This window comes from Sebastes umbrosus, chromosome 20, assembly GCF_015220745.1.
Source record: "Sebastes umbrosus isolate fSebUmb1 chromosome 20, fSebUmb1.pri, whole genome shotgun sequence".
Taxonomy (NCBI): domain Eukaryota; kingdom Metazoa; phylum Chordata; class Actinopteri; order Perciformes; family Sebastidae; genus Sebastes; species Sebastes umbrosus.
Genome location: NC_051288.1, coordinates 22,331,153 through 22,339,294, shown reverse-complemented (window position 1 = coordinate 22,339,294; position 8,142 = coordinate 22,331,153). Strand labels below are relative to the sequence as shown.

At 40.8% G+C, this 8,142-nt stretch overlaps 2 protein-coding genes across 2 annotated transcripts; one reads left to right on the top strand and one right to left on the bottom strand.

The window, feature by feature from the left end:
* Nucleotides 1-742: 742 nt before the first annotated feature.
* zgc:112285 (uncharacterized protein LOC561476 homolog) lies at nucleotides 743-3,940 on the top strand. Its single transcript, XM_037755761.1, has 6 exons — nucleotides 743-896; nucleotides 1,004-1,113; nucleotides 1,861-1,955; nucleotides 2,084-2,364; nucleotides 2,871-3,034; nucleotides 3,496-3,940. The coding sequence occupies exons 1-6, from the start codon at nucleotides 761-763 to the stop codon at nucleotides 3,673-3,675; spliced, it is 966 nt and encodes a 321-aa protein (XP_037611689.1). The 5' UTR covers nucleotides 743-760; the 3' UTR covers nucleotides 3,676-3,940.
* Nucleotides 3,941-3,949: 9 nt separating this feature from the next.
* On the bottom strand, nucleotides 3,950-7,932 carry timm23a (translocase of inner mitochondrial membrane 23 homolog a (yeast)). The gene is made up of 7 exons (XM_037755779.1): nucleotides 7,456-7,932; nucleotides 7,258-7,316; nucleotides 6,952-7,045; nucleotides 5,892-5,976; nucleotides 5,733-5,791; nucleotides 5,525-5,635; nucleotides 3,950-4,758 (listed from the first exon to the last, which is right to left on the bottom strand). The coding sequence occupies exons 1-7, from the start codon at nucleotides 7,556-7,558 to the stop codon at nucleotides 4,640-4,642; spliced, it is 630 nt and encodes a 209-aa protein (XP_037611707.1). The 5' UTR covers nucleotides 7,559-7,932; the 3' UTR covers nucleotides 3,950-4,639.
* Between the last annotated feature and the right edge of the window lie 210 nt (nucleotides 7,933-8,142).

Genomic DNA, 8,142 nt, shown 5'->3' with positions numbered 1-8,142 from the left:
AGAGGGAAAGTCAGGGGATCACCAAAGTCATTATGAGTCATTCTCTGAGGATCATTAATGTCTGTGCAAAATGCAGCGCCAATCCATTCAATAGTTGTCACGTTATTTCACTTAAAACTGAAAGTGGTTGGACAACATTGCCATCCACAGAGTCATGCTCAAACTTGTCAGTGCTCTCTGATGAAACAAAACTTTCTGTGCAATTTTATGTTATTTATCAGCCAGCGTCTAAGCTGATACCAATATATCTGACATAAGCTTCAAGTCTTTTCTCTCTTCATCTGACTCAACAAGTATAAATGTCCATCTTTAGGCAGGTAAACACGCCGGTAACAACATCTTTTGTCCTGAGTCATGTTTACACAGGATGAACTATAGTGGAGATTTGGTATATCAGAGAGAAAAGTCACGTTAAGGTCACTATGTCACTGTTGTAGGTCACGTGACATGATGTGATGTTTGTGTAGGGTAGTGTATCGCCTTTGTGCTGCGTGCATGTTGCTGTACTGTGAGCATACTACAGTTTATGTATGTGAAAGTGCTGATGGGACTCCACGAAATCCCCTTTTTTTCTCAGCTGCAGTGGAAACTCGCAGCTACAGGAGAACAATCCAGCGCTCGGGCTTTGTTGTGACACGGCTCATTGTCTCCGCTGTAACGTGTGTGTGTGTACTGTATTTGTACTTGTGTATGTATATTTGCATGCTGCCTGGTATAAATAGCGTGGGATGTGTGCCGGCCGGTGATTCTGTGATTGACGATGGCTGTACCTGGACCTCCTCTGCTCCTCTTTCTGTCTCTGCTGCTGCCGCTGCTGTTGAGCAAGGCATCGCTGCCTGCAGATGCGTACACACTGACCCCCGGACGACAGCCACAGCACAAGCTGCTCCACTTGGGTGAGGGCAAAGAAACACAGAAACACGTCACCTTCAAGGCTCCTGTTAAAACATACTTTAATATGTCTGATGTCTGTTTTTTGGGGCTTCATCTTCTCTCCTCTCAGACTGGCCGAGGGACTGTGGTATGGCTCACTTCAAGCCCAACATGGCGGAGAGGATCGTGTCTGGGAACGAGGCCAGACCTCACTCCTGGCCCTGGCAGGTCTCTCTGCAGGTAACTCTCACTTTGTATTGACCAGGGTTATTATAGTAATCTAAAACTGAAACTAAAACGAAAATAAACAGTGAAAAATAGTTTTAGTGAACTGACACTAAATAAAAACTATATCCTTTAAGAAAAACTAAACTGAAACAATATTGCCTGGGTAAAAAAAGAAAAGAAATTAATTTAAATTCATTTCAGCTTTAGTTTTTTACCGAAAAAAGGAGACAGTATGAATTTCCGCCAACTCTGATGAAACTGAACCACAGAAATTGAACCGTCCAGGAGATGGCGCTATGTTGTAATTGCTTCACTTAAAGCAGCAGTAAGTGAGATTGGAGCAAATATGATTAAAAAAAGTTATTTTTATAAAACGATCGCTATATCGTGACTGTCCAATAATAAATATAGACATACATATATATGAAGGGCTCATTCTTAGCGGACGAAAACAACGATTAATGAAAACATAGTTATGAATACTATAATACATTTCTGCTAATAGAGCTCCTGAAATGCTACACACCATTCCTTTAATGTATGTAGTTACTGTGAATTAATATTCCTTAATTGATGATCTATTGAGTGTGAGCTAATCGCATGGTGAGCAACAGGAATTTGTGATTCATTCTGCATTAGGTCATGTGTTAAATCACTACGAGTGACATTAGTTAGGCATTATGTATGTATATGATTTGTGCCTTTATTATAAAGTGTGATCTCACATCACTGAGGAAGCTGTCTGGTTGTTTCTCGTAGGTTCGTCCCAGGGGAAGTAAACATTACATCCATGTCTGCGGAGGAACTCTCATCCACAAGAACTGGGTCCTCACTGCTGCTCACTGCTTCCAGAAGTAAGAAACCATAAACACAGAAGAAGAAACACAGATTTAGTTGTTTGAATAATTTTTTTGTGGGAAAAAAAAAACCACAGTGAGAACCACAAAGGTCTTGCTTTAACTGTTTTTGTGTGGCCTCTCAGGGGTAAAGCTGAGGATGCTGGGAGCTGGAGGATCGTCCTGGGGAAGCACAAGCTGAGGCGCTCAGAGACGGCAGAGAGGATTTTCCCCGTGAAGAGAATCTACCGGCACGAGAACTTCCGGTACCCGACTCACAGCGAGCTGGACTACGACATCGCCCTGGTTAAGGCCGCCACGGATATCGTCCCTTCGAACTTCATCCGCTACGCCTGCCTGCCGCGCAAGCAGACCAGCCTCACTCCGGGACACTACTGCTGGGTCACAGGCTGGGGGGACACCCGGGGTGAGTGGAAGACAATGATCAACCAGCTGGTGTCGCTATAGGAAAATAATCAATAGGATTCATCCTCTGGGGAGCATGAACGTGTACAAAACGTTGTGGCCATCTTGTTCAACAGTTGTGATATTTCAGTCTGGACCAGAGTGATTATCATGCCGCTAGCGTGGATAAAAAGTCAAGAGAAGTAGAAATCTAAATGCAGGTTTTAGGGCTAACCTCCTTGAGTCGAATAATCTGTCATTTTGGTCTCGGTCGACTGAGATTTCTTCAGTCGATTAGTCGTTTTTTTTATGCTTTTTTCATGCTGAATGACTTATTTCCATGAAACTTATGAGCACATCTCTGGTAAACGCAAGATTTAAAGTGGTGCTTTTGTGATTCTTTGAGGAGAAATTCAGTTTTACAGATCAACTAATCGATAAGTCGACAAAATATGTGTGTTAGTCGATTGAGAATGTCTTTGGTCGAGCACAGCTCTTGTTTAAATCTAAATTATTGTCCTTGAACAGGTGGGAAGGAGAATGTGTCTCTGGCAGAAGCCCTGAATCAAGCCCGCCTGCCCATCATTGACCACAAGACCTGCCGGCAGAAGAAATTCTGGGGCGACCGCGTGCGAGACTCTATGATCTGTGCCGGGATCAGGGACACGGAGGGCCCGCCTGCTGCATGCCAGGTAGGACTGAGGTTTACAGACGCAACTGTTGGAGGTAGAAGTGAGAATTAATTATTTAATAAAAAGGATGTCCTGATATAAAGTTTATCAGCTAATTTTATCTGTAGTTTGGGATTTATCCTGTAATTAAATATTAATGTCAATGTGTACTTTATTTATTATTATTTATTTATTTATTATCTTTTTCTTTTTTTTTGTTCTTTATCGTCTTTGCAACTGGCAATGGGTGAGGGCAAAGCTGGCATAAGGCATAGACCATATAGGCGGTCGCATAGGGCGCCACCTTCTGGGGGGCGCTGGTGACCCTTTCCTAAATAAATAAATAAATAAATAAATAAATGAATGAATGAATGAATGAATGAATGAATGAATGAATGAATGAATGAATGAATAAATAAATAAATTATTATGGGAAAAAAAGGACGTCCTTACCATAAACTCTCTCCTCCTTCCTCTCCCAGGGTGACTCTGGTGGTCCTCTGCTGTGCCAGCAGGGCCAGGACCGCTGGGAGGTTCACGGCGTGGTGAGCTTCGGCCCCATCGGCTGCACCGTGGAGAACAAACCCAGCGTCTTCACCCGCACCCGCACCTACATCCCCTGGATCGAGGCAACGCGCATCAGGGACTTCTTCCTCCACTAAGTGGGCCGCCTGACTCAGCAAACATAAGCTCTGTTTCATGTCTGACGTCTGCAGACGACTACAATCTGTTTTTTTTCTAAAAGTCTCACATTCAACAACCACTTCAAGATGTAAATATATGTTCTGAATGTGAAATTGTTTTCTAACACACCATATTACAGTCTACACTGTGCACTACTCTGTGGCAGAGCACTGCACAGTATACACTACTCACAACCTTTTACACCCAGACTACATTTACGCAATAAAATTGGTTAAAAGCAACATCTTTGTCAACATTTCCAATTTTTTTTAATATATTTTTCAACACAATGGATTTGATGGAGACACATAAACAGCTTTACAGTGATTTCTTCTTGCAGTGCAACAGAAACCACTGCAGATACGCTTCAATAAATATGAGTAGAGCTGACCCGATAAGGCTAAGCTCTGTCTGTAGATCGTAGATGAAAATCTCTTTGCTCTTCTACTACAGAAGAGTCTTTCAGTCCAGAATCAGTACATTCATCTGGTGAACCACACACACACCAGATGTCATCTTACAAATTGGCTCATTTAACCCAAACATCATGGGTTCATTGATTTCAAAACTAGCATCAAAGAAGACTAATAAGACTCCCATAAACAATGATAGAACAAACACACCTCTATAAAACATCCCCACGGTGTCTTCTCATTACTGATCACATCAGTGACGGAGGATATTATGAGGAGAGGGGTGTTACAGGACGGTCATCTGGATTCACAGAGGAATTTAGTCCAATCTTCTTTTAATTCCCCAGAGTGCTCCAGGAAAGGAAAGTGGTTACAGAAGGGGAACCAGCGAATTGGGACCGACCCACACTTCCCTGAAAAGCACACTGCATTTGACCAGAGTCTAATTCCTCTTAGCGCTGTGGTTAAAGGCGGTGTCCCGGAGAGATATTTGGCCCTAAGTGTAGAAGTAGATGTATGTGGGAGGAAGTTAATACAGCCTGGAGGGAGAGGGGGAGCCGGTGATGTGGTCCCAGTTGCTGTAGAGAGCGTAGGCACCAGACAAGGCTAAACCAGCCAGACCTCCTCGGGCCACACCCTTTAGGCCACCTGCAAACACACAGCAGTAACAGAATGAGTGGTGACGCTAATAAAATAAACATGCATCAAAAAACATCTGTCCAACAGCAACTTCAGGAAATAATTTCTTATTTTAATTCACCCAAAGTAACAGATGGTTAGAGCTCAACAGATTTAGTGTAAGATGATTTATCGACTCTCAAAAAATTGGTGCTTTCCAATGAATTTCTGCACATTAGTTGCACTTCACAACAAGCCTACAGAGTATTTACATATTATAAGATAAATTAAAATATAGAGGTGGTCAATTTGCAATAGTTATCAAACATATGAGGGGACAATGTGAAATTTTCATGACACGATTATCCTGGCCAAAAATAATTGCAATTCACGATATTATCCTGATAATCATCAAAATATGCTTAAAACTCTTAAAATGGCACTAAGACGTACTGTTATCACTTTACCTTACATTTAGTTAAGAAACAATTTTTTTATTGCATCACAGATAGGACACATCTTTTTTTAGAACATCTTTTTTAGTGAAAAACAATAAAAAAAAAAAAATGTAAATAAGGTAATCATATAAATATATCACACGGTCAACCTGCAAAAATAAAGGATACATATAAAAAAAGTGAGTCTGTTTTTTCTTACATTATAATTCCTGTATTTTTTAAATAAGGCTCTATTTTTCACTTCTCTAAATAGCGAAAACCTGTAATTTTACCTCAATAACACATGGAGATACACAAACACATTAAAAGGCAGATATAAAAGCAGAAAAGACACTTACTGGCTGATTTAAAGAGCATCCCAGTTAGCGTCCCAGCAGCCACTGTGTTAATGTCATCTTCTGCTCCTCTGGCCTTCTCTATCGCCACGCCAAAAACACTATATAACAAGGCTGCAACGGCAAACAAAAAGGCACAGAGTTTTATAAGAGGAAGCAAAAAGAAAAAACATATACAGTAGCTTTTACAGTTACATTATAATAGTCTTACCAACTGAGCCCAGAGAGTTGGCCCATGAAGCACCCTGTCTGGTCACCATGTTGAGAATCCTGAGGAGAGAAAACAAACATTTAGAGGACAGGTCAAGTGATCCAGGTGTAATAATAGGAATAACACTACTGGTAAACTGAACTGTGTCTCCATACTCACTGTACATTGCGAGGTTTGGACCATCCCATGTCTCTAGTCTCCTTCAGGCTCACTCTCAGACCATTTAAAGCTCCGAATGCAGCTCCTGTAGTCAAAACAAAGAGGCAGAAAGACTGAGTGAGGCATTAGGTGAAAACAATGAAAATACCAAAGTGTGATTGTTGAACATGTCATTCCAAAGGTCATAATCTGCTGCTGTTAACAGCCTCTTCTCTTCTGAGAAGGCTTTCCACAAGATGTTTGGAACTTGGCTGAAGGGATTAGCTCCCATTCAGCCACAAAATCATTATTAAGGTTGGCTTGTCACTGATGTTGGGTGATGAGGTCTGGCTCCCAGTTCATCGTAAAGGTTTCAGATGTCGAGGTAAAGACTCTCTGCAGGCCTCCCGTTATTCCAAACCAAATTCAACTCTGTTGCCACAAAGTCGTAACTATATTATTGTCTAAACGTCATTTTATGCTGTAGAATTTAGATTTTCTCTCATTTAAACCACAGGACCAAACTCAAGAGAAGTCACAGAAACAACTTTGCAATATGTTTGACAGTGCTGTACACAGGAGGGCTAAACAGATAACTATAGATACCTCATATCAACTACACTCAGAGTTTGAGCTGCTCCCATCAGGCCGTTGATTTAAGGTCCCACGGGTCAGCCGCAACATTTATAAACATTTATGAACTTAGAATAACTGCACTAGGGAACTCTTATTTTATAAGAGGTGCTCTCTTTTATTATTATCATTTATTTATATAACCTGCTACTACCTGTCCATTGCATTATTGTATATTGTACACTGTATATTTGTATGTTTTATTGGTGTGTTGTGTTGTGTGTGTTCTGTAACTTTATTTGGAGAAGCAATAAAGTCTATCTATACTATCTGTCTATACATGATGTATAAAAGTAAACAACAGTGTCTGATTGCTTCTGACATATATAGTACTCTCATTTTTACTTAATGTTTCACAATTATAGAAAACAAAATTATAAAATTATGTTTTAGGTACAATTTAATGAAGTCATGTGACCCTGTGGTGTAACAGGTGTTTGCCTCTTACCAGTCATGCAGGATCCTCCAATGGTAAAGAAAGCCAGTTCAAACCTCCCTCTTGTTTTATTGGCGCCTGTAGGCAGAATGAACTCATCTGTGTCCTGAAACACAACATTAATAACTGTTACAGTCAGGAAAACACACAAAAACATTAATAACTGTTACAGTCAGGAAAACACACAAAAACATTAATAACTGTTACAGTCAGGAAAACACACAAAAACATTAATAACTGTTACAGTCAGGAAAACACACAAAAACATTCATTAACTTAACACCAGCTAATAATATGCTACTTTAGCTGTTAGCTCACCTGAACCAGGTAACGAGGGTCGACGTTGAGATAAGGGGACAGAGGACTCATTCCAGTCACTGAAATTACATCACAACAACTTTTAACATTCATATATAGAGAAAGTTGTATTTAGGAGATATTTAAAGGGTAATGAAGCAGGCTAACAGAACAGCTGTTAGCAGGTTAAGCTAGCTATCTAAAGCAGTGAGATCTTACAGGGAACTCCAGCCAGCTCTGTGTTGGAGTATTCAGGTGCACCTCCTCCAAACAGACTCCCAAAACCTCCTTTTGCTCCTCCAGATCCCTGTGAGTTGTCCATGTCTGCAGAAGAACCGACGGTGAGGAGTCACCTGTGAAACACTGGAGCTGCTAGCTGAGCTGATGTGGCTAACAGTTAGCAGAGAGCTGCTAGTCCCAATAAATACTCGAAATACAAGACAAACTGATCAACGACGAGCAGCTGGAGTCACCGACACCAACACACGTCGTCCTGTTGATGTGTCTGTGTGATCCTGAGTGGGTTTTATGAATGAAAACAGAGTTAGAGTCCTGAACTGATGTTAGCCTCCTCAAGCTCCTGACCTCCAGCACCACGCTCTGCCGTAAAGCGAGAAGTGACGCAAGACACGCTGAGCTGTCGTCACGTCAACAAAACCGACCATGAGTAGAAGAAAAACAGACAATAGTGTCATAAATATTAAATTAATCTAATTAATGCTTTCTAAAACATAATTTATTTAAAAGTGATGTGTTAAGCGAAAAAAGCTGTTTTGATAACGTGTGTAAGCCCTGCGTCTTTACGACACCTCCACCTGTTAACCGGAGGGCAAACGGTCAGACGTCAATATTATGAAAATAAAGTCATTATATTAAAACAATAAAAATAAAAAAACGATGTTGTAA

Excerpts from the sequence above, each read along its gene's own strand:
- timm23a (XM_037755779.1), bottom strand. The coding sequence starts at position 7,558 with ATGGACAACTCACAGGGATCTGGAGGAGCAAAAGGAGGTTTTGGGAGT. Across the intron at positions 5,792-5,891 it reads TCCAAACCTCGCAATGTACA|GATTCTCAACATGGTGACCA; the intron begins GTGAGTATGGAG and ends TTCTCTCCTCAG. Across the intron at positions 5,636-5,732 it reads CAACTCTCTGGGCTCAGTTG|CCTTGTTATATAGTGTTTTT; the intron begins GTAAGACTATTA and ends TTGCCGTTGCAG.
- zgc:112285 (XM_037755761.1), top strand. The coding sequence starts at position 761 with ATGGCTGTACCTGGACCTCCTCTGCTCCTCTTTCTGTCTCTGCTGCTG. Across the intron at positions 1,114-1,860 it reads CCTGGCAGGTCTCTCTGCAG|GTTCGTCCCAGGGGAAGTAA; the intron begins GTAACTCTCACT and ends TGTTTCTCGTAG. Across the intron at positions 2,365-2,870 it reads AGGCTGGGGGGACACCCGGG|GTGGGAAGGAGAATGTGTCT; the intron begins GTGAGTGGAAGA and ends GTCCTTGAACAG.